Genomic DNA, 25,896 nt, shown 5'->3' on the forward strand with positions numbered 1-25,896 from the left:
CCGGTGATCCCTGGATTCTCGCGTCTCTGTCGCCCACCAGGCCCCGGTGACCCCTGGATTCTCCTGTCTCTGTCGTCTACCAGGCCCTGGTGACTGACTTGCTTGTGAACAGCCTGACTTCCAGGCTGCCTCTCTTCTGATCCAGCTACAACCTCTGAGGGCCCAGAGTGCCCATGCAGTTGGGAGGGCACAGACAACCAAATCCTGGCATCTCCTAGACCCACACCCCCGGTGCCAAGGGGCCTGGAGCCCACACAGTTAATTCCCCGACCTCCACAGCTGCATCGCCCCCCGGATCTGCAATGGACACCGGGCCCGTGTGCACCGTGTGGTCAGGCAGGTCCAGGGAGAACAGAGGCCAGGTCTCCAGGCCCCGCAGACGAACTGCCATGGAAACGTCGGTCAGTGTCCACCTTCTCCACTGACTGGAGCGCGAGCCGGCAACCCTGATATAGTCTTTTTGGCCATAATTTAACTCGAGTGAGGGGATGATGAAGAGAAATCTTTCATCAGCAGCCCTCCCTTAGGGAGCATATGGAGAGAGAGGTCGTGCTTGTCCCTAAGCGGCCACACAGAAGAGAGAAGCAGAAAAGGAAACTGGGCGAGCGCTCACCACAAGCAAGCTGTGCTCTAAGCCTGAGTGGGGCCTTTAACACTGGAAGGCTCCATCCCGTAACCACCCTCCTGGGCCTTCAACACTGGAAGGCTCCATCCCATAACCACCCTCCTGGGCCTTCAACACTGGAAGGCTCCATCCCGTAACCACCCTCCCGCTCCATCTCTGACCGCGTCAGGCTGAGGGGAACCTGAAGGGAGTTTCAGACGCTGACGGCAGGTCCCCTCGAGCAACACAGCAGCACCTGTGAGGAACGCGAGAGGCTCATCCAGGATGCCCCTGTCGAAAGGCAGGGGTGGGGGCACCCGGGTCACGTCGGAACCTTCTCTTTCTCCCGAGAAGCTCTCGCTCCACCCCATACCCCAGTGACTAGCAATTCAGTGGTTCCAAAAGTACCCTGTCCTTGATGAGAGCGGCAGCGCGCCCTGACCCACAGGCCCACCTGCCGAGTGCTGTTACCTGCAGGAGCGGGACGCGGGGGCTCTCGCTGGTCCATGCTGCAGCTCCAGACGCCTCTCTTCTTGGCTCTGTTACGGGAAGCAGCTCCTGCAAGAAGGAGAGACACTGCTTGTCACCGTTCAGATGGAAAAACACGCACTCAACAGATGCAGGGCTGTCGACAGATAACCCCGCCAAAAGGAAGAACTAACTGTCATTATGATCCATGATTAGAAGACTCACCACCTATTCGTCGTGAATACTTGTAAATCTCTCTTGAAACAACATTCGAGAGCAAAACAAAAGAGACTTCTCAGGGTTGGAGTGACTTCACCTTGAACTGTAGCCAGAAGTTTATTTTGTAACTTGGATTCGCTGGCCAGGCCCTCCCAACCTGACAGTGGCTTCAACTCCTTGCTGAATGTCCCACCGTATTCTAAAGGGAGAAATCAACATGTAAACCAGACGTGTTACTTCCAGACTCAGCTGGGATCAGGTGCAGCACTGGCGGCCCTCTCCACTCCTTCGGGTAAACGTGTGGCTAACCTCTCGGGGTGAGGCTGGGTCCCAGCCTGCCTGCTGTTATGATTCTTGTCTACACTTCGTGTTTCCCTCCCTGCTTTGAGGACATGAGTTTGAGTGTGAGCTGGATGCCAGCCGAGTCCCAGGAAGGCCAGTTCCTGGTGACTTGTGTTAAGACCACAACACACAGGCCTGGCTCCCGCCAGAACCATCCAGGGGAAATAAGCTGTCCTTGGGGAATTCTCTGGCTGCCTCGGCTCCAGCACCAGGGACCAGGCATCAGCCCCAGGCCCCGGCTGCATCAGGAAAAGCACATGGGGCCACAGGGGCCATGGTCCCTGAGTGTCACCCACAGGCCAGCTCCTCCAAGGCCAGGCGGGCCCACGCCCAGGGTGGTCACTGGCCTCATGTGCTCTTCAATGAGGGGAATGCGAGGGGATGGCAGGGTGCCAAGAGCGCCAGGCTCTGCCTGCCACACACCCAGAACGCTACCAGCCAGCGAATTCTCTTATCGTAGTGCACAGAGCTGGCTGCTGGCTCTGGCACTCTCAGAAGCAGACAGACACTGCTTTCCAATGAGGCTGGCGGTGGGATCCTGCCCCCAACCTCAGATGTGGCACCTCCTGCATTCCCAGCCCAGTGCCCGCTCGTCTGCCCCCCTGTGTTCCCAGCCCAGCGCCTGCCCTTCCACCCTCCTGTGTTCCCAGCCCTGAACCTGCTCTCCCTCCATCCCCCAGACTCGCCCGGGTGCCATAAGGCCACATGCCACCACCCCCGCCCCATCCCCAGCACCTGGCCTTAGGGTTTGGCGCCTTAACGCCTCAGTTCCTTGGTTTCACCAACAACGTGCACAAGTAGCTCAACATGCACTGCTGAGAAAAGAGCAGAACTTCTGTCTGAGGGACGGGAGCCCTTTCACATCATCAGGCCCCGAGAATGTGCAGACGAGCCGCAGCCACACCCTGCTCCCTACTCTGTGCTCCCGGGGAGCCCCGTGCACACTCAACGCAGCCTGCGGTGGCCCCCATGGCTGGGAAGAGCCTGGTGATGCCGCGATGGACCCCATCACACGCCCTGTAGCTTAAGAATGCACAGTAATCACTAATCAATAAACCAATGGTTTCCATAAACTCATGAGAATTCTGACAAACAGCTTTCTGTCAGCCTCCCTGACCCCCTTTCTGCTTTCCAAAAATCCCCCTGGAGACGCTGCTCATCAGTGTGCGTTCAGGGCAGCCTGGATCCAGGCTCCTGGGCTGTAGGCCTCACACGCGGCCCAAATAACCCTCTACATAGAGTACTTTCACCCTAGCTTTTTCCTTTTAGGTCCACCTCGCCAGCACAATTCCAAGACGTGGGGACTGTTATTATTTTTCAATGGAGAAACCACTGGTTGGGAGACTTGAGACACTCACCCAAGGCTATAGCTGAGGGCGGGTGGCTGATGTGAGCACCCTGAGCCGGCCTGGGCCCCGATGGCGGGTGGCTGATGCGAGTATCCAGAGCCCGGCCTGGGCCCCGACGGCACACCTCTGCCCTTCCACCCGCCGTGCCCGTACAGGAGAGCTCTCTGTGCAACGATACAGGGTCCAAGCGCTGGCCAGTGCACCCGTGAGGCGGGAGGTGCCCACCCTGTCCACCCCAGCAGGACCCATGAGGCGGGAGGTGCCCACCCTGTCCACCCCAGCAGTACCCGTGAGGCGGGAGGTGCCCACCCTGTCCACCCCAGCAGGACCCGTGAGGCGGGAGGTGCCCACCCTGTCCACCCCAGCAGGACCCGTGAGGCAGGAGGTGCCCACCCTGTCCACCCCAGCAGGACCCATGAGGCGGGAGGTGCCCACCCTCTGCACCCCAGCAGGACCCATGAGGCAGGAGGTGCCCACCCTCTGCACCGCAGCAGTGATTCCAGGGACAACAAAGGACATCATCCTTTGAGGGAAAGCTGTCATTCCCAAGGTAAGGTCAGACAGACATGCTTGGACCACAATGGTGAATTGAAAGAATGACACTCATGGAAGGAATCCTCAGAGACAAGTGCAGCAAACACGCTGGATGGTCCCCATGCCAGATGGTCCCCACACCAGACATTCCCCATGTCGGACAGTCTTCACGGCGGACAGTCCCCACATCAGACAGTCCCCACATCAGACAGCTTCCACACCAGACAGCTTCCACGGTGGACAGCCCCCACACCGGACAGTCCCCACGCCCGACAGTCCCCACACCAGACAGCTTCCATGCCAGATGGCCCCCACACCAGACAGCCCCCACACTGGATGGCTCCCACATCAGACAGCCCCCACGCCAGACAGCTTCCACGTCGGACAGCATCTATGCCAGTCAGCTTCCACGCCGGACAGTCCCCACATTGGACAGTCCCCACGCCAGACAGCTTCCACGCTGCACAGCATCCACACTGGATAGCATCCACGCCAGACAGCTTCCATGCCAGACAGTCACCACATCAGACAGTGCCCACACCAGACAGCTTCTACACCGGACGGCATCCACGCCAGACAGCTTCACACTGGACAGTCCCTACATCAGACAGCCCCCACGCCGGATGGCATCAATGCTTCCGACAATCGGATCCCATGGGCAGAGAGGACCACACTGGCTCTGAGACCCTGACAAAACCTAAAATGACCGTTCAGCCTCAGTCAACAAATATTTAGCCAACACCAACTGTGCTGAAGAGTGCGCGGGCTCTCTGAAGGAGCGAACACGTGGGGTCTGAAGCGGACTGCCGCCGGCGTGCATACAGCAGCAGGGCCGGACGCTGCTGCCGCCCTGAGTGCAGAGGGAGGGATGGCTTCTCCCCAGGCCGGGCGGGTGTGGGGTGGCTGTGGGAAGGAGAGGACACCTTCATTCATCAGCCTGGCCAGGATGACTCGGTGGCCTCAGAGCCAGATGGAAGAAGAGTACGTTCCATGGCTACAGCATCTCCCAACAAAGAAAATTAACAATGCTCCAACACAGCTACGAATCCTCAAGAGTTTAGGTTGATGTCATCTTTCCCTGGGATGCTGGCACCAGGGCCAACGCCATCTCACACATCAGGATCACTGGAGATGGAGTCCAGGCCCGTTAGAGAAAGGGAAGGCAGCAGGCACTGCCCGGCATCCCCAGTAGGTCCCAGCCCAATGTCTGTTCCTTCCATGGTGCACCAGGACCTCGGGGAACAGGACAGACAGAGATGCGTCCATCATACGAACAAGAGGCAATGAATAAACGCCCTGAACTCTGCGGAGGAGAAAATGAACAAACACCCTTGAACTCCGCAGTCCTGAGGGGAGACGGAGGAGGAAACCATACCTAGAGCACCTGTGAGAGTGAGAAGCGGCATCCCCACGACCCCGAGTCCTCACCACCTTCACTCACGGTGAGACGTGTGGTATTCCTCAGTTCCTCACCGGCTGAAGAAACTGAGCTCACAGATTCACCTGCCCAACATTAGTAATGCTGAGGAGCCAGGCGTCCTCGGGCTTCAGAGAAAACCAGCGCCCTCCCCTTGTGACCCACACTCCGTTCGCAAAGGTGGTGAGCAAGTGGCAGGGTCAGAAACACACCCTTCCCCCTTCCTGCCCTGAATAAGACCAGCCATCCGCCTGCCAGGTCTGTTCAAGAATGAACACCACACTAGCACACTCTACCTGACAGCCACACAGCTTTCTGTGTCTTCAGAGAATTCTGTTTCCTTAAGCCCTGTTGTTTACTCTCCATTTTTTTAACCACACTGTGTAAATCTCATTCATGCTATTTGTTTCTCTACTAAAATGTATAAAAATGAGTCAAATTGATTTCTCATTTTTCCACTGATAATCTTAGGACCAACGGAAAGACGAACAAGCCTGGGCATTACTCCTTTTTATGCCTGGCCCTTTTTAAGGGTGACAGCTCACCCTTCACCCAGCAGCTACCATGGCGTCTGCCTAGATCAGCTCTGCAAGTCTGCAGGGCAGCCCTGTGCGGAAAGCACAGCCCCACCCCTCCTGAGGCTCGGCGCAGCCCACAGCAGCCCCTGGCTGTATAGCTAGGAAGCGACTGTCAGATTCTGGCCCAGGCCTTGCCCTACCACCAGCATCCTGACGCGTACACAAGTGTCAGGCACACTGCAAACTCCAAAAATTTCCTTCCAAATTAGTGTCTCTTAAAAACTGCATTCCTAAGAAGGAAAATTTCTAGGAGGCTGTGTTAGTCCGCTTTCACGCTGCTGATAAAGACACCCCTGAGACTGGGAAGAAAAAGTTTTAATTGGACTTACAGTTCCACATGGCTGGGGAGGCCTCAGAATCATGGTGGGAGGTGAAAGGCACTTCTTACATGGTGGTGGCAAGAGAAAATGAGGATGAAGCAAAAGTGGAAACCCCTGATAAACCCGTCAGCTCTCATGGCCGTATCCACTATCAGGAGAATAGCACAGAAACGACCAGCTCCGAGGATTCGGTTACCTCCCCCTGGGTCCCCACCACAACACGTGGGAATTCTGGGAGATACAATTCAAGTTGAGATTTGGGTGGGGACACAGCCAAAGCATATCGGGGCTGACACAGAAACCATGCCTTTGTTTCTGGACTCAGAGCTGCCTGTGCGCCCTACACAGCCCATGGCAGCATGTACTCCTCCCCACACAGCCTGCTCCCCCAACTCAGACCTGCTGTGAGAAATTTCTGTGTCCCTAGAATCTCCAGGCCACACAAAACATCCCAGCTCCCCGAAGCCCAGGGATCTAGAGCCTGCCTTCTCTGTGCAATCTTCCAGCAGCGTCAGCCCACGTGGCGGGCAACTCCCCACGGGTGACTCACCTGGACCTCACGGGCATCATTTTCAGTGGTGGGGCTGGGCTGGGGCTCACTCTCCCCGCCCTGGTGCAGATGAGATGGACCCTGAGGGCAGAGCAGAAGACTCCACTTTCCAAACACTCTATTCCCAGCAGTGTGCAGCATGAGCTCACACCTGCCTCGGCTGCAAGCTTTGTTTCATGATTGCTGTCATTTTCCAATTTAAGCATCTTAATGAAAGATTTCATTGTGCATTTGGATTTGGATTGTGTTTTTTTTTTTTGCGACAGAGTCTCGCTCTTCTTGCCCAGGCCGGAAAGCAGTGGCGCAATCTAGGCTCACAGCAAGCTCCGCCTCCTGGGTTCATGCCATTCTCCTGCCTCAGCCTCCCGAGTAGCTGGGACTACAGGCGCCCGCCACCACGCCCAGCTAATTTTTTGTATTTTTAGTAGAGACGGAGTTTCACCATGTTAGCCAAGATGGTCTCGATCTCCTGACCTCGTGATCCACCTGCCTCGGCCTCCCAAAGTGCTGGGATTACAGGCGTGAGCCACCGCGCCCGGCCTGGATTGTGGTTTTAAACAAAAAGGTGATGCATTCAGTCAGGGAAGGAGCCCAGAGACACCGAGGCTGAAGGACCGCTTCATGCCGTGTGCGTCAGGCCGCAGCCCCGCCTTCCACAAGTGTTTACAGACAGCACAGCCACTGTGCTCCCCGACACCGCTCAGCATGATTGTGGGGACACACCCGCATCTGTCCTGCAAATCGTGCTGTTTGTGCCTTTCACCATGTATCCAGGCCTGCAAAAGGAGCTCAGGGGAGCCCATCCAGGAGGAATGCGGGGTGGGAAGGACGCTGGCTGAAGACCCACGGACGTTCCACGGGCACCTTTCCACAGTCAGTGCTTCAGGACGGCACGAGCGCGCTAGTGTGAGCTGTCATGCTGACTCCAGCACAGGAGGAAGTCACCATGACCTCGGGCCTCTACCTGGGAAGCAGCTGCCGGACGGCAGGGCTAGAGCCTGTGCTGGGAGCCTGTCTGCATCTGCCCCAGTCCAGAACTTCCCAGCCACCGAGGCCCTCCACCTGCCTGTGCCCCCATGGCCTCCGCTGCACAGGGACGGCACCGACTCACAGGGCTGCCGTGTGGTTTCTGAGACGCGCCCAGGGCAGAGAGAGGCTCTGTGCCCGTGAAGTGCCCCGCTCTTCACTTACTGCTCAGCCCTGTCCAGCACTCGGGCCTCGAGCATCCTGGGCCCGCTGGTAGGTTTCCTTTCGTCCACTCCTCCGGTCTCCATGGCCCTGCAAAGGTGGGGGCGGCAGGCTGAACCACCCACATCCTGTGTCCACGCCACAGACTGCACAAGTGTGGGATGTCCCAGCGCCTTGCCAGACACAGGCCGGGGGCCATCAGCGCCCAGCACCCCACAACCGAGCCGAGCTCAGCGTCGCGGCGGACCCGCTTGGCGAATGACGCGGGGGCCATTCCCTCTGTCCTCCCAGCTGGGGGTGAAGTAGCCCCAAGGACAGAGCCCAGGAGCCTGGGGCCAGGAGCCGGGTGCCGGGTGGCCAGTGTCCAAGGCTGCGCGGCCTCTGGACATCCCACCCCGGACGCACCACGGGAGCCAGGAAACCCCTGCGGCCCCGGCATTCTGCACCCGGTCGATTCACATTCATAAGGTTCCAACTCAAGAAATAAATCCACGCGGGAGAAATGTAAAAGGATGCAAAGTCTATGGCAGGAGTCCTTCTGGAATGTTATGGTTAACTCAGCCAAACGCCACAGCAAGCCAAACACGCCAGCCCTTTCTACCCAATGTTTCCAGAGGCTGTGAGGAGACAAAGGGGATGGATGGACGGACAGGCGGAGGGAAGGAGGGAGGAAAGAGCTTCTTCTCTAAGACTTGGGAGAACGCCGCTGTCCTGGGTTTGTGTTTTGTAACCACCCGGATTTGGCCTCAGAGCACAGCTATGACTAAGTCTCAGGGCGCATGGCACCCAGCAGCCCCTCTCTCCAGGGTCCTCCCTGGGCCCGTGTCTCTGCCTCTGCCACCTTCTCACCATTACGCTCTGCTCACCTCAGACTGAGACCGTCTCCATAGGACCTTCTCCCCTCCGCTGCACGTTCCCAGAAGAGGAAAAAAAAGTGAAAAGAGAAGCAAATGCCTTCAGTTTCACAAGGGCTTTATAAAACGGTCGGTCACAAGCTCCTAACCGGGTCAGAATCAACCTGTCCCGGCCCAGAGCATGTGTGCCCCTCTCTGCGCCACACACTGGGGAGGGGACGAGCCGCCCCGGACCCGCCGCCGCAGTGTCCACTCATCTGGCCAGAGCTGCCCGCGCCGTGAGGGTCCACCCCTGATGGGCAAGGGTGGCGTCCAGACAGCTGCGTGCCCCAGGCCTCTGCAGTCGCTGCTGGCAGCCCAGCCCTGGTTACCCTTCCCCAGGAGGGCTGAAGATGCGTGTGTCCGCTTGTCTCCCCTTCTCTAGTGCCCCTAAGCAGAAGTGGTCATTGGGGGGCCCCCAGCAGCCCCGACACAGCTCCCCACCAACGCTGTGTGCCGTACACTTGGGGAGGGGTCATCATCGCAACGGAAGCTGAGGTGCACGGTGCCAGCTACAACTCCCTCCCAAGGAAGCAGTATGGGGAGCTGGGGACAGGGGGTCAGCAGCCAGGAGGGCTTCCTAAAGAAGGCAGTGGGGCCAGGATCTGCGGGAAAGGAGACTGCTCACTAGAAAGGGTTCAGGAAGCAAGCCGGGCTGGGCATGAGAGCAGCAGCGGCCTGGGGACTGCCCGGGGCCTGGCGTGGATCAGGGGCTGACTCGGGGCTAGGAAGAGACCAGAGAGCACAGCGGGCATCCCAGGGGTGGGGGCTCGAAGGCGGTAACAGGGCGCCAAGGAGGAGCGAGAGGCAGCCATGAGGGCCATGGTTGGGGTGGATGTAGCAGCAGCGGCTGAAGACACTGGACTGAAGACCCTGGACTGTAGACAGAAGACTCTGACTCTATCTGCCTCTGTCTGCCTCTGCCTCTGCCTCTGTCTCTGTCTCTCTCTGCCTCTGTCTCTGCCTCTGCCTGTCTCTCTCTGCCTCTGTCTCTCTCTGCCTCTGTCTCTGTCTCTCTCTGCCTCTGTCTCTGTTTCTCTCTGCCTCTGTCTCTGTCTCTCTCTGCCTCTGTCTGTCTCTGCCTCTGCCTGTCTCTCTCTGCCTCTGTCTCTCTCTGCCTCTGTCTCTGTCTCTCTGCCTCTGTCTCTGTGTCTCTCTGCCTCTGTCTGTCTCTGCCTCTGCCTGTCTCTCTCTGCCTCTGTCTCTGTGTCTCTCTGTCTCTGTCTGTCTCTGCCTCTGCCTGTCTTTCTGTCCACAGCAGGGGCAGTTGCACATGACCCTCGACACAGCCTTGGGCACAACGTGTCCCCCACCCCGCGACCCCTCCAGGCATCTACGGACGCTCCATCCCTCGGAGCCCTTGGAAGACTCGCGTGGAGCACAGCGGTGACTTGACTGCAGCTGCCGCTCAGGCACCAGCAGAGCGGGATCACAGGACCCCTGCGTGGACTAAACCACCCTCGACCATCTCCACGCCTCCAGCCCCACAGCCGGGAGGAAGCACCGCATTCCACAGACTCCTGTCCCCACACCCAGTCCCGGCCCGGTCACACCCACAGGCTCGGGCACCACCCTTCCCTCCTCCCCGTTTGCTGGTTCCCACAGGCAGCTGCGGGAAGGGCGCCTGTCCAACTCCATCCCACCATGAGCCATCCTCCAGGGCTTTCCTGACCCAGGGCCACAGCCCATAGGACCCCATGGTGAGAATGAGAAAAAGCCGCCTGTCATCGATATGAAAGTCAACACCCTGAAAAGTGACTCCACCAGGAGCACCCTGTGCAGGTGCCCAGGAGCAAGCAGTGCACAACCCGCACAGCAGTACATGACCCGCAGCACAGGGGCTCCGCAATCCCAGCAGCATGGAGCGGCCTTCACGTCCCAACTCGGTCACCACTCACTGTGCATGGTCCCTCCACGGCTGCCACTGTCCCTCCACAAATGTCACACTGTCCCTCCACGGCCGTCACACCATCCCCCCACAGCTGCCACTGTCCCTCCGTGGCCGTCACACCATCCCTCCACAGATGTCACACTGTCCCTCCACGGCTGCCACTGTCCCTCCACAAATGTCACACCATCCCTCCGCGGCTGCCACTGTCCCTCCACGGCCACCACTGTCCCTCCACAGATGTCACACTGTCCCTCCACAGCCATCACACTGTTCCTCCACAGCTGCCACTGTCCCTCCGCGGCCGTCACATCGTCCCTCCACAGCTGCCACTGTCCCTCCACGGCTGCCACTGTCCCTCCACGGCTGCCACTGTCCCTCCACGGCCGTCACATCGTCCCTCCACGGCCGTCACATTGTCCCTCCACGGCTGTCACACTGTCCCTCCACAGATGTCACACTATCCTTCCACAGTCATCACACACTGCCCCTCCATGGATGTCCATCACCCTGTCTGCTACAGCTGTCACGTGGCCCCTCCGTGGCTCTCCCACACTGTCCCTCCATGGGTCTGGCCTGTGGCCCTTCCAGCCGCTCTGACACATGGAGCCTCCAAGGCTTCTTCCCATGTGGTTCTCCCACTGACCTGGTGTTCACCAGTCCCCTCTCGCCTTGGGCCCTCCAGCCCTGGCCGACCTGCTGTTCCTGGACGTGCTTGGGCGGCCGCCTCAGGGCCGCGCAGTCGCTGTTCCTCCCACTGGGAATGGGTTTCCGTGGACATGGGCTCAACCCATCTCTCAGCTTCACTGGCATTTCAGGCAATAACCCCATTCTCTTGGCGCCTCGCCTGCCATGGCTCCCATTCAATTGCAAATCCCTCCTCTCCGCACCTGGTAGCCCCGTGTATGCCTTATTTTTCCACAGCTTTTCATCATGTTACTTTACGTTTTAAATCATCTTTCCTAAACACAAGGATGCCAGGCCCCCAGGGCAAGCACATGGCCTCTGTGGTCCACGCCCTGTCTTGGGGTGTGAGAGCACTTAGTACTTAGCACGGGGCAGTATTCACAAAACACCTGTCTCTTAACAGGCCATCTCCAGATTTGTCGGTGCTTGCCATACGGCCACAGGTAGATTTTCCTCATGTGTAAAAGGTTGTTTCTTTTTATAGAATGTATATTTTAAGTACAAAAACTTGATTTGAAAACACATAAGCACAAAAGGGCACTAAATCTAAGCCAACAGAGAAAGGCCTTGAGGGACCAAGAAGGTGCTTGCAGGTGTTTGCACAGCCCCCGGAGGCTCCTGGCAGCCTGGATGCTGGACAGAAGCCATGCCCAGGAGTCAAGTGCCCACCAAGAACAGCCACCTGAACCCCACAGGAAATGAGCCGCCTGCCACGCATGCCTGCGGAATGCACTGGAAATCTCCCGGGATTACAGGTGCATGCGCACAGCCTCCCTCCCTTGCTTTCGCCTGATACTCCTCTTGTCACCAGGAGTCCTTGTCCTCTGGGGCCGTCTGCTGCTGCAGACAGAACAGAGCAGGGAAGCGGCTCTTTATAGCAAATGGGAGCTGCCTCCAAACTCCAGCCCTCTGACTGTTGACAGAGATCACTTTGGAGCCTGCACACTGGAAAACATAACCTTCTCCTTCTTGCTACCACTATGCTATGACTCGCTCCCCAGATATTTTCATCAGCTGGCAAAATGCTGCACCTTTCATTCCTTCCTATTAAATCATGGAGAAATGTGCATGTCTAAACGTCGTTCCAGAAGCAGGGTGCCTGCCGCCGTCCCAGCAGCCTCCACGGGCCTCGCTGTGCGTTCTTCCCCCACGGAGCCTGGATTCGGGACCATGAGTGGAGCGCTGCACCGCTGTGCAGCCCTTGGCAACTGTGAGCGCTAGTTTAGACTTCTGCTGCAGCTAAAAAGTGACCTATTCTATATAACACAGGACAAGAGCTTCCAGAGAAAGGAATTCTCTTCAACCCTGCTCTGCGAGAAGTGCCTCTGCTGGCTGAATGCACAGAGCCCACACAAATGACATGAAGCCATGAAGCCGTGGCTTGCATGGAGGCACAGACGGCAGCTGGACGTGGATCAGGGCCTCTCATGTGGGCTGCTTCCCATGGACCTGCTGAGCCAAGTGCCTGAGCACAAAACATGAGTCGACTGTCTTTTTCTTATCACTCCTGCAGTAAGCGGGCTGGCCAGGGTCAGGGGCTGGCTCCAGCCCTCAGCGGACCTCAAGCTGGCCCAGCCCACACAGGGTAACCGCCCACAGGCCCAGCCTTACAACATCCCACTGGTTCAACGCCGTGGACCCATCCAGGCTCAGACCTGCACGCACAGTGAGGAAGACCCAGCACATTCCTTCTGTCATAGCTCAGCGCTTCTCACACAAAACAGACCCAGCTTCTGAACCAGGAGTGTCATTAACGCTGGAGCTCCCTGGGTTGTGTCTACACAGCCCACGCAGGTATCCTATCGGGACGACCCAGCTCAGGCCCGACGCGAGCTACTGTGGAGGCATGGAGCGCTCAGCCTTGCCAGGATGGCTGCCACCCCCGCAAGGGGTGCTGGAGGCCCTGCCGCCTGCTTCCTCTCCAACGCTCAAGGCCTTCCAGCCTCTGTCCACTCAGATATGCACTGAATACCACGTTAGTTTATGTAATGCTCTTTGGACTCACTTTTCTCATGTTCCTTACAGAAAATCAGAAACTGCACTGAAATCACTGCTTTATTTTCCTTTCAGAAAAAAAAAAATAAGTGAACAATAGAATAAAACAGTAAGTGTGCATGCCACCGTTTATCACAATGTAATTCCTTGGCCTTTCCTGTGTAGTCCACTCTTAATCACCCACATCAGTAAGAGGACAAAAGTTCAAATTTCGCTTTGAACACTTTGAAGTTTTCCTTTTGGTATTTATATTCCAAAGTAAATGTCCACACTGCTTTTCTACAACATAATAATAGTGACCACATTTAAGTGTAAGGGTCTGTCCCCCACAGCTGGACAACAAGCCACGGACCCAAACTTGAACAAAGAACATGACCTCAGCACGGAAGCAACATACATGACTTGCAGGAGCCTGACTCACCCTGACCCACTGCGTGCTAAAAAGGCTCAGCTGTCTGTAGTTGTCAGTGGAACCAAAGTGTTGAGGTATCAGAACCAATTCCTTCTGTTTTCTTCATCAAAGCCCCACGGTGAGTCCCCAGGGCCTGACAGTCAGTAAGATACTGGAACCTAGAATGGCCAAACCGGTAACCAGCGCCTCTGCCAATGCTGATGTAGCCAGGCCTATTCTGCGCAGACAGCCATGCATCTCTACGCGCACCTGTAACAACCTGCGGGCTTCCCCATCGCTCCCTCACAGGGCCCCCGCACCAGTCACAGCTCTGGACACCATATTTTACTTTACAAAGTTATTTCCCCTATCAGAAGGTGACCCACAGAAGAGAAAAACTTTGAACCCAAAACATTTTTATAACATTTTACATCTTTTTCACATCATTTAACAAAAATATGAAACATCAACAACCCCCAGATAGCACTTTCTACTGGCAGGCCTACTTTACTCCAATGACACAACAAAAAGCAGGAAATGGCAATGATGGAAGGAAAGGAATAATCCAAGATTAAAAATGATCATTTTGACTGGGCACGCGGTGGCTCATGCCTTTAATCCCAGCACTTTGGGAGGCCGAGGCAGGTGGATCACTTGAGTTCGGGAGTTTAAGACCAGCCTGACCAACATGGCAAAACCCCATCTCTACTAAAAATACAAAAATTAGCCAGGCATGGTGGTGGGGGCCTATAATCCCAGCTACTTGGGAGGCTGAGGCAGGAGAATCGCTTGAACCTGGGAGGTAAAGACTGCAGCAAGCCGAGATCCCTGCACTGCACTCCAGCCTGGGCAGCAGAGCGAGACTCCATTAAAAAAAAAAATCATTTTATGATCAAAATTTTGAAAACTCACAGAAAACAAACAAATAGAACCAAAACCAAATGTCCAAGCCTGGCAACTATGAACAGGCTAAAGCACAGTAGGGTGGCAGACGTAGCAGAAGTGTGTATGTGCCAGGGTGGGGGCTGGTGGCAGGGCACTCTCCCAGGGCTCCTTTGCCACACCTATCCTTACAGATGGACCTGGGGCTGTGGCCCTGTCTGCAACCCAGGCAAGGCCCCCTCCTGGTTACCTGCCTCTGCTCTCCCCGCCTCTCAGACCCTTGACAGCCCTTGGGCCTGGCCCACCCACTTCCACTGCAGAGCTCCCAGAACCTTCCAAAATTACATTCCCAGAAAGCCTGCTTAAGGGAGGGAGCTGAAATTCTCCCTCATGAACGACTAACAGCTATGCTTCCCTTCTGTCTTATTTCATGCCACTTATCTTTCTATCCAGGGAAACTATAAACAACGCACGCATGAAACACAGATTCTCTGAGCATCTCCAGATCCGAGCTGTTCTTTGTATGCTTCCTGCCATGCACTGTGCAGTAAAGAATGACGGGCCCTACACCAGCACTTTCTTACATCTCACTATGACGTGTTCATGTCGCTTACAGAATATAACTGTCATTAGCGCATTTCCAGTTTGCTCTAATTTATGCCAAACATATTTCGTTTAAGAAGCACTTCCCCATACGATGCCTTCTAGCAACCTCGTAAGTAAACACCCTCAAGCTCCGTGAGAAGCCTGGACCCACAGCGTCAGGGAAAAGCTTCCTCACCTCAACCCAGGTCTCTAACTCCACACCCTCCACACTCCCCAGTGCCTCCATCTACAACTCACACACACACACACACACACACGCACGCACACAAACACATGCACACCCACACAAACGCATGCACACACAAACACACATACACAAACATACACGCACACACATGCGCACAAGCACATACACACCCACCCACACGTACGCACACACAAACTGTAGAGGAAAGGCAGCACACCAAAGCACCCAGAAGACAAATGTGGTTACATCTGGAAGTCAAGCATCAACTTTTAAAAACTTCACCCCCAACTGTCTACAACTAATGAATTACAAATAGCACCTTATACAAATGACTTTTCTTACTGCTGAGAAATCCTGGAAGTCTTAACTGACTATGAAAATTTACAGCCTCCATAACTGCCGATGTTGGCTGCTAAAGACAACAAATAGATGCTGTGCATGACAGAGAGGGACAAAGCATATTTTTAAAAATATGCCACGTGTAAACCTCAGTCATCATCTCTCTTTTCTAATAAAAATTATTTTCTACAAAGCAGGTGTTCAAAACATATTATTAATCAGCAGCGGCGAAACTGTTCCTCCTCGCAGCATTCCACCTATACAGCAGCAGTGAAATTGTTCCTCCTCGATTCCACCTCTATGGAAATTAAGTCACTGGTGCACAGAATCTAGAATACAGACCAGTCCCTACTCAGGTTATGGTTAACCAGAGAAAAGAATTAAAACCCATCGCATCTTGAGTCAATGAGAATTTTTACCTGTAGCAAAAGTTAGTGACTGGAATCAGTATTAGACGGCAGCAAGTTCGTCCACCGCTGCCTGGAAATGTGACCTCCTGGCCACAGTCTGGAGGGTTACTCAGACTTTACCTTCAGTGCCCAGGGGCCTGGAGGGGGAGTGGGACCTGGACAGGTGGGCAAGGTGCCTGCGGACCTAGGGCAGCTTTCCTCAGAATCTACCTTGGTTTCTTGGGCACCAGCAGGCTGTGGGGTGCAGGGGAACAGGTGGAATGTGGGGGGACAGCTGGGGTGTGGGGGACAGCTGGGGTGCAGGGTAAATAGGTGGGGTGTGGGGGACAGCTGAGGTGCAGTAGGACAGGTGGGGTGCAAGATGAACAGGTGGGGTATGGGGGAACAGGGAGGGTGTGGGGTAACAGGTGGGGTGCAGGGGAATAGGTGGGTATGGGGGATCAGGTGGGGTACAGGGGGAACAGGTGGGGTATGGGGGTCAGGTGAGTATGGGGGATCAGGTGGGGTATGGGGAATCAGGTAGGGTGGCAGGGAGACAGGCAGGATGAACAGGTGGGGTGCAGGGAGACAGGTGGGGTGCAGGAAGACAGGTGGGGTGCAAGGAGAACAGCTGGGGTATGGGGAACAGATGGGGTGCAGGATGAACAGGTGGGGTGCAGGGGGACAGATGTGTGCAGGGGACAGGTGAGGTGTGGGGGGACAGGTGGGATGTGGGGGACAAGTGGGGTGCAGGGGGAAGGTGGGGTACAGGGGGAACAGGTGGGATGCAGGGAGCAGGTGGGGTTCAGGGGGACAGGTGGGGTGCGAGGGGACAGGTGGGGTTCAGGGGGACAGGTGGGGTGTGGGGGGACATGTGGGGTGCAGGGGGACAGATGGGGTGCAGGGGACAGGTGGGCTGTGGGGGAACAGGTGGGGTGCAGGATAAACAGGTAGGGTGCAGGGGGACAGCTGGGGTGCGGGTAACTGGTGGGGTGCAAAGTGAACAGGGTGCTGAGGGACAGGTGGGGTACACGGGGACAGACGCCGGCTTTCCTTACATCGGTCCTTCTCTCCATCCTGAGGCGGACCGCGTTCTTCTCCTTTACCGGAAAATTTAAGTTACTGCACGACCCCCAGGCGCAGCCCGCTCGACCCTCCGGCTCCTTCAGCCGATTGGGGTTCGCTCCTGACCCTGGGGCCGGGGGTCCCTGCTGCCAGTCCCTGCTCTCCCCGCCCAGGCCCGCGCCGTTATCCTGAGGGGCCGGGGGAGCCGCGGAAGGGGGAGCTGCTCGGGGGGTGTCTCGATCCCTTCCCTGAAATGTCTGCGCAGGGGTTCGGGGGCGCCGCCACCTCGGGGTGGGACCCAGCGTCTTCGGGGGAGCCGGGCAGAAGTGCAACTCTCCAAGGAAACCAGAAGCCCGCGAGGGGACCCACGGTTCGCGGAGCCCGCACTCACCTCGGCGGCCAGGACGTGGCCCCGCAGCCCCCTGCTGTCCCCCGCCGTCCCCCGCGTCCCCCGCGTGCCCCACGACCCCGTCTGTCCGGGACCGCGCGCCCGCCGGCTACAGGGATGCGCCCGGCCCCTCCCGCCCGGACAGCCGGCTCCACCCACCGCGCTGTCATTGGCGGGCCCAGACCGTTCCGGGCGTCCATTGGCCGCAGCACCTGCCGGTTTCTCGGCAGCGCCCTGCCCTCGCGCCCGCGCATTCCTTCGAGGCCACGTGGCCGCCCGCGCCCCCTCCCGCTGCCCAACACCCCGCCCGGGCTGCGCACGCGTGGGAGGGGGCGCGCGGCAGAGGCTCCAGCCCCCGGATCATCGCCTGCCCCGCGGACCCCGGGCCGCGCGCACTTGGGGAGGGGGCGCTGGGCAGACCCAGTGCTCTCCCCGCCCCCAGCATCTGGACCCTCCCCGCAGAGCCTGCTCCCGGCTCAGATCTGCGCGCCTTGGGGAGGGGGCGCCGGGTTGACCCTAACCGTCTCCCAGAGCATCGCCCCTTTCTGCGGACCCCCACGGGCTGAGCTCACTTGCGGGAGGGGACCCCCGGGCAGACCCTCCCCCTCCCCCCAGAACATCGCCCCTCCCTGCCGACACCCCGAGGTGCGCCCACGCGAGGAGGGGGCGTCGGGACCCCACCCGACCGCCCCTTGAGATCCAGTCCCTCCGTCTGCAGCTGGCCCTGCCCACAGGGCGTTCCGGGTCTTCCGCGCCAGCTGCCCCGGACCAGCCAAAACTTGGGCGTTTGGAAATGCGATGACTTCAGCCACGTTTCCGAGGCAGTTTTTGAAGCTTGCTTCTTGCCAGGAAGCGCTCGTTTTTCCCGGGACCTTTCCAGCGAATGAGTTATTGGAATTGTTTACTTTGAGCATTTATTTATCTTATACTTTTAAAAAGGAAATAAATTATCGTTGTAATTACTATTAAAGAAAAAAAAACCGAGAAACAAAGATATTTTTAACCAAAATAACTGAAGGATGTTATCTATTACCTGGTCAGCACATTTAACACGTGTGTTCTCAGATGCTAGATTTATTCCCATGCCTTGTCCTATCCAAATATCCGAATCATAGAAGTAATTTTAAGTCAGCGTTTAGAACTATCAGACTTCTTAGAGATTTCTAGTCCCTTTCACTTGTTTTAAAGAAGAAATACAAAGAGCTATTTGGGATGCTAAGTATCACGAAATCAATCTAAATATTAACTGCCCTTAAGGCTTGTGTGCTCAGGAATGTTATTTCCCTGAAAATGTTGGACTACATAAAAATCATAGCCAACATAGAAAGACTACAATGGTTGGAAAAAATAATCGTAGGTAAGGTGATATGTTTTCAATGTTTATTATTCACACTTGCTAATTTTATGAAATCAGACTGAGTTGTTTTTATGAATCAATTGAAAAGAGTGTTTCCTCTCAGCCACCTTAAGATTAGAAAACTTATTTTAGGTTTCTATTCCTAGGGTTCTTTGGGTACCTTCTTCAAAGATCTTCTGCACAGACAATTAATGGTCTTGGTCAACAGAAGTAAAAAGGTCAACTAAATTAGTCCTTGTTTACCTAAATACGATGAGAAAAATCCTGATACTTGTAATGTTTTCTAAAAAAGTAGACTAGAGATAAGAGGAAATAGTCCTGTGTATGGAATAAACAACTCATCATTTTCTCAATGGATGGAATTGAGCCCCTAAACTCAGGGCAGCCAGGGACACTGCGGAGCAGGGCCACAGGGCAATGCCTTCCAGGCAGGTTGGGCAGAAAATCCTCTGATTTGGAGCTCCGATAGGTCTGTCTGCTTTATTCAGGCGTTCCTCACAGATACATCCCTATTTTCGTAAGCCCAGATATGGAAGAGTTGGGATTTTCCATTGTGATTCCCTCTTTGACCCATGGGATATTTAGAAAAGTTAGGTTTACCTTTCAAGCATTTGGGGACTTTCTGGTTTTCTTTTAATTATAACTAAAGTTTAATTCCACCGTGGCCTTAAAACATAATCTATTTTATTTTTATGGTTTAAGATTTTCAAACGCTTCATGGCCCAGCATTGTCTATTTTGGTAAATGTTCTATGAGCACTTGCTAAGAACGTGTTCTGCTTTCACTGATGTAATGTTCTGCAGATGTCAATTAGGTCATATTTGTTACTGATTTTTTTTATCTGCTTGTTCTATTGGATACTGATAAGGGTATATGAAAATCTTCAACTCTCCGTAGTCTGTTCAGCATTGTACTGCAGCATCTAACAAGTGTTATAGGTTATAAAAACAAAAAGTATAAGGAGTGAGGGAGGAAAAACTGATTATTTACAGACCATACGATTATATACGTTTAAAAACCCAAAATTATCTACAAATAAACTATTAGGATTAAAATAGAATTTAGGAATTTCAGATGGATCATAGACTTAAGTGTAAACATTATAAAGTTTCTAGGATAAAATGTAAGAAAAGATCTTACAGATCTTCAGGTAGGACACAAAATGGACGAACCATTTAAAAATGATTAAATGGCTCATCAAAATTTAATATTTCTACTCATCTCATGACATCATTAAGAAAATGAAAAGGCCACAGACTGGGAGAACACAGGGGCAATGCATACATCCCACAAATGACTTGTCTTAATCCATGTTGTGTTGCTATAACAGAATAGGAGTGGGTGATTTACAATGAACAGAAGTGTATTTCTCACAGTTCTGGAGGCTGCGAAGTTCAAGATCAAGGAGCCACATCTGGCAAGACCCTTCTGGCTGCATCATCCCATGATGGAAGGTAGGAGGTGGAGGTGGGGAGGGAGGGTGCAAAACAGGCCAAACTTATCTTTTTTTTTTTTTTTTTTGAGGCGGAGTCTCGCTCTGTCACCAGGCTGGAGTGCAGTGGCATGATCTCGGCTCACTGCAACCTCCGCCTCCCTGATTCAAGCTATTCTCCTGCCTCAGCCTCCACAGTAGCTGGGATTACAGGCACATGCCACCATACCCGGCTAATTTTTGTATGTTTAGTAGAGACAGGGTTTCACCCAAACTCATTCTTTTATAAGGAACCCACTGCCTCAGTCATGGCATTTATCCATTCATGAGGGTCATGCTCCCATGACCCTGACACCACCTAGTAGGCATCTTCCAACACTGCTGCATTGGGGGTCAAGTTTCCAACACATGAACTGTGGGGAAAATGCGTTCAAACCATAGCGCTGGTAAACAGAGAACTCCTGCAAATGAACCATGACAAGACGAGTCTATTTCAAAATGGACAAAACAATATAACAATAACAAGTCTATTTCAAAATAAACAAAAGACATAAATATATCACCAAAGATGTACTGATAGCCAAAAAGAACAGGAAACAGTGCTCAGTGTCATCCAAAGTAAACTCACAATGACATGCCACCACCCTCATCCAAGCACTGCTGAAACTGAAGACCAACATGGCAAGTGTAAAAATGGCCCCGGGAACCACTATCCGTGGTTGATGAGAGTGCAAATGACACAGACACTCTAACTGGCCATTTCTCGGCAATCTCACTTTTAGATTTGCCCAAGGCAAGTGTAAACGTAAGTCCCTTAAAATACTTTTACAGCCAGACATGGTGACTCACACCTGTAACCCCAGCACTTTAGAAGGCCAAGGTGGAGGATTGCTTGACTCCAGAGTCTGGCATGATGGTATCCACCTGCAGTCCCAGCTACTTGGGAAGCTGAAGTGGGAGGATCGCTGGAGGCTGGGAGGTCGAGGCTGTAATGAGTCATGTTCATACCACTGCACTCTAGCCTGGGTAGACAGAGCAAGACCCTGTCTCAAAAAAAAAAAGACATTTATAAGAATTCTTTCTTTACAACAGTTCAAATACTTCAAAACTGGAAACAACCCAAATTCCATCAACAGGTGAACGCATAAAGTATGGTATCTTCATAGAATAATACTATTCAGGAATAAAAAGGAAGAAACAGATATGCTCGGTAACAGATGAATCTTAAAAACATGAAAACAAGAGACCAAAGGGCACATATAGTGTGATTCGATTATTATGAAATTCAAGAATGTGCCAAACTAACCTGCCATAACAGGAATGAGAACAGTGGTTACTTCTGGGGGGATCGTCTCAGAAAAGACAAAGGAGCTCTGGGGAATGATGAAAATGGTGACTACATCTTGATTTGATTTGCAGACACATGGATGTGTTTGCTTTGTAAATGGAATCAAGCTGGACACAATAGTAAGGTACTTCATGGGATATACACTGTGGCCTCAATGCATCGTCCTTGATGATTGAAAGTTCATCAGCAACGTGATCGCAGTTAGAGGTGGGGCCTTTAGAGGTTAGTGTGTCATGAGGAATGGACTTAGTGCCTTTGTAGAAGTGCCAGGGGGCTGTTCACCCCTCCTACCAGTGAGGGCACAGTGCTCAAGGTGCTGTCTTGCAAGCAGAGACCAGGCTCTCCCCAGACGCCGAACCTGCCGGCACATTGATCTTGGACTTCCCCACCTCCAGAACTGTGAGAAATAAATTTCTGTGGTCTATAAATGACCCAGTCGCTGGTGTTTTGTTACAGTAGCAGGAAGAAATTAAGTTACGTATCAATAAAAAGGGGTTCTAAAAGCTGGGTTCCTTTTAAAAAATAATGATTCCCTTTATTAACAGAATACAAAACATCCCTTGATTAATTGCAAGCTAAGTTAAGTGTAAGGCCTATGCAGAGCGTAGGGGTAATCTATACCCTAGTTAGGGCATTCAGAAATGAAAAAAACGGCAAAGACAGCCTGCCTGGTTCTAGGCCTCACCGCTACTCCAGAGATATCTTCATGCCCCACACGGAGTGGGTGTGTGAGGTCAGCTCTAGCAGGGCCTAAAGGTCTGGGCTTTATCATCAAATACGCCCGGGGGCTTCTGCCTCTTCTGCCACTATATGAATGAACATGGGCTAGTCATTTGATGTCCTGGGCCTCAGTTCCCTCACTGAAAACAAGAGCAATAGCTGCTACTTAGGCAGCATGAAGACTCTACACTTTAGCGTGCAGAGACCAGTGTCAGGGCACCTGACCCCATGGACATCTGGGGGGAGCCTGAGGCACTGTTCGAAGATGGAAGCTTGTATCCTCTCCTGGGCACAGTTCCTGGGTTCACATCCCAGGCACTTCCCTTACCAGCTCTGCCATCTGCATTGCTATGCCTCAGTTTCCTGTAAAGAATTGGGAGGACATTCGCACCTACTGTGCGTGTCAGTTTTATAGGTCACCTTGACCAGGTGACAGTCCCCAGTAATTCATGCAACACGGGTCCAGGTGTGGCTGTGGAGGTGTTTTGTTGGTGTGTGAAAGGCCCATCGCAGTGGACTTTAAATGAGGGAGATTATCTTAGACAATTCGGGTGGGCCTGATTCAGCACTCCAAAGGCTTTCCGGAGAAGAATTTCCGCTGTGGGCAGTAGCTTCAGCTCTGCTCCAGGTCCAGCCTGCCCTTCCCACAGCCGGCCTGCCCGGACTTCGCTCCCAGGCCGCCATCACGGTGCCGGATCCAGGCTCTAAATCTCTCCAGGTCTGCCTCCTGCTGGCTGAAGCTTGGCTGAGGCCACTGGTAGGATCGCGCCATTGAAAGGGAGATAAGCGAGACCCCAAGCCCGGGGATGGCAAACATCCCTGGATGTGAGACCTCAGACAAGTCCCTAACCGTACTTAGCCTGCTATCTCGTTGATACAGGGTTAGTCAGCAGTCCCTGGCTCTGGAGCGGCCATGAAGATGAAGGCAGCCTGGGCACACCAGTCGCTCCGCCTGGCCCACAGCACACGTGGGGCAGACCTCAGGCTGCAATCACGGGGCTGTTCAGGTGCTGTGATGGGAGAAGAGCCAGCAAGTGAGTCTCCACCCAGTGCCGTTCTGTCAAGGAACCCAGGTACAGCCTGGCAGGGGACAGACATCTCTCCAGGGAGACACGGGACAGCGTGGAGGTGGGGTGGGGCAGTCACACGGCAGAGGCCCTGGGCAAGTGCGGAGCCCACACGAACATGGGGTGCAGGGGGGACAAGGAAATCAGAGGCTCCCTCCAGGCCTCTCAACCTCCCAGCCTTGAGCCATGAGCTTTGTCTGGGCTCACCCAACCCCAGACGTGGCTGAACAGGCTGGAGTGCTGACGAGCTCTGGGAAGAAGCTGCCGACCTCAGTGTTCCATGCCCTGCCTTCACCTCCTACCCACCGGTCCCCAGTCACCCTGAGGCATCACCCAGCCGCCTCTCCCGGCAGGGCTCCCCGGGGCAACACATCCAAGATCCCCCAGCAGACCACACCATCCCCAGCGCCTGTCCCCACAGGGGACTCGGGACTTACAGGGAACAGTACGGCCTGGGGGGCATCACGGATGCCCTTCAGGAAAACAGGATGCTCTGCAGATAGGACTGCTGTGGTCACTTCCCTGGGAAACAGCCCAGGACGCTGCCTGAGCTGAGGGTTCCGGACACAGACCGTGCTCACCGCTTTGCAAACCACACAGTCCATTTCCTGGTGTGAGTTTGTTTCTACTCATCATCTTGTGTCTTTATAAAGAGTTCTAAAATAAAACAAAAACAAACAAGGACAGTAACACAGAGACCACCGAGGTATGGGTCAGGTCCGCCTCTGCAGGGCCCTGGCTGCGGTGCGGGAGGCAGGTTCCCCGGGAGGCAGGTTCCCCGGGAGCCTAGCAGGCTTGGCAGAGGCCCCGCTCACTTTCCTGACTGTGGCGACGGTTTCACATGCTATGTGTTCCTCAAAAGTCACTGAACCACCATGGTCATTACGTGCAGTTCACTGTGTGCCAGTGACGCCTCAATAAAGCTGTTAAACCGAAGGCCAAAGCAACCCTGCCTGTGCCGCTGTAATTTTTTCTGAAGCCTTGATGAACCGCCCTGGGCTGTTTCAAACGGAACACAGCACAGTCTCCTCTTGACTTCCGCGGTGGTTGTATTCCTGGGACGTGCCGTTGGTGTGTCTGTAGGTAAACAGTTAGCATCTAGGCTCAGATGGTGACAGATAGCTTTCCCCGTAGGTGGCGTCCTGTGGGCCCCACGTAGGCTGTGCAGGCCGCCCTGGACTCCGCTGCGAGTGTGTGGCCGCCTGGATGGTGCATCCCCGGCTTCACCTGTCAAATGCCCCACACTGACCACCGGAGCAACCCCCCTAGCGAATTCTAAAGCTTCCCTAGCGGGGAGTTTCTGCTGGGGAACTTTCTCCATCCGCCCTCTTAGACCCCACAGCCTTCCGCCTTCCCAAACGGATGCTGCACCCCATCTTGTTAGAACGCCGCATCCCATCTGCACCCCATCTGGTTAGGACGCCGCACCCCATCTCGTTAGAACGCCGCACCCCATCTGGTTAGGATGCCGCACCCCATCTCCTTAGAACGCTGCACCCCATCTCCTTAGAACGCTGCACCCCATCTCCTTAGAACGCTGCACCCCATCTGGTTAGGACGCCGCCGTGGTCTGCATGTGTGTCTGCTCCAAATCTGGTGTTGAAATTGTATCCCGTGTGGAGGCGCATCCTAGTGGGAAGTGTCTGGTTTATTGGGATGGGTCCCTCGTGAATAGATCAATGGAGGAGACTGTGAGTGACTTCTTGCTCTATTAGCTCTGTGAGAGCTGGATGCTAAAAAGAGCCTGGCACCTCCCCCGTGCCCCTCCCTCCCTTCTTTCCTTCCTTCCTTTCTTCCTTCCTTCCTTCCTTCCTTCTTTACTTTCTCTCTCTCTCTCTCTCTCTTTCTCTCTCTCTCTGTCCTTCCTTCCTTTTTCTTTCTTTCTTTCTTTCGACAGAGTCTTGGAGTCTTGCTCTGTCGCCCAGGCTGGAGGACAGTGGCACGATCTCAGCTTGCTGCAACCTCCACCTCTGTGTTCAAGCGATTCTCCTGCCTCAACCTCCCAAGTAGCTGGAATTACAGGCATTTGCCAGCACACCTGGCTAATTTTTGTATTTTTAGTAGTGATGGGGTCTTGCCATGTTGCCCAGGCTCGTCTCGAACTCCTGACCTCAGGTGATCTGCCTGCCTAGGCCTCCCAAAGTTCTGGGATTACAGGCATGAGCCACCACGTCTGGCCGCCCCCTGCCACTTTCTCTGATCTCTGCACCTGCCGGCTCCCCTTCCCCTTCCACCTGAGTGAAAGCAGCCTCAGCCCCTCCCCGGGTGCAGGTGCTGGCGCCATGCTTCTCGTACAAAAAGAGGCCAAATAAACCTTTTTTCTTTATAAATTACCCAGCCTCAGGTGTTCCTTTCTAGCAACACAAACAGGCTGAGGAACACACTGTGGACATTTCAGTGGGAGAAAACAATGGATAGATGTCACCAGGAAAACGGATTGCAGAAGAAAGGAAAGTGGAGAGGCAGACAGAACACACACACTCGGCACACTCGGCTTCCCTACGTGAGCATGGCCCTCCTCTCATCCCAACTAAGAGATAGTCCAGTCCACACAGCGAGGGCTCCCAGCATAGACGCCAGTGCCTACATCTCGCAGGGCACTCAGTGGTCTTGGGGTCTTCCCTTCCTAGCTGGAGAGCCTAGAGCAGATTATCTGACTCAAACAGACGCATGTCCCTAGCTACATAAACCAC

At 54.5% G+C, this 25,896-nt stretch overlaps 1 protein-coding gene across 4 annotated transcripts in view; it reads right to left on the reverse strand.

The window, feature by feature from the left end:
- Positions 1-17,389, reverse strand: part of ARHGEF10 (Rho guanine nucleotide exchange factor 10) — a 135,454-nt gene extending 118,065 nt beyond the window's left edge. For 3 of the 4 annotated variants that reach the window (XM_033177668.1, XM_033177671.1, XM_033177666.1), the window contains exons 1-3: positions 17,283-17,389; positions 1,298-1,490; positions 1,076-1,162 (exon numbers count right to left, since the gene is read on the reverse strand). In XM_033177668.1, coding sequence (XP_033033559.1) covers positions 1,076-1,112 — 37 coding nt within the window. In that variant the 5' untranslated portion in view covers positions 1,113-1,162; positions 1,298-1,490; positions 17,283-17,389. Of the gene's footprint in view, positions 1-1,075; positions 1,163-1,293; positions 1,491-17,282 lie in introns of all 4 variants that reach the window. The other variant, XM_033177667.1, reaches the window with a different exon arrangement.
- Between the last annotated feature and the right edge of the window lie 8,507 nt (positions 17,390-25,896).

The sequence above is a fragment of the Trachypithecus francoisi genome, unplaced genomic scaffold, assembly GCF_009764315.1.
Source record: "Trachypithecus francoisi isolate TF-2019V2 unplaced genomic scaffold, Tfra_2.0 Contig01558, whole genome shotgun sequence".
Classification (NCBI taxonomy): domain Eukaryota; kingdom Metazoa; phylum Chordata; class Mammalia; order Primates; family Cercopithecidae; genus Trachypithecus; species Trachypithecus francoisi.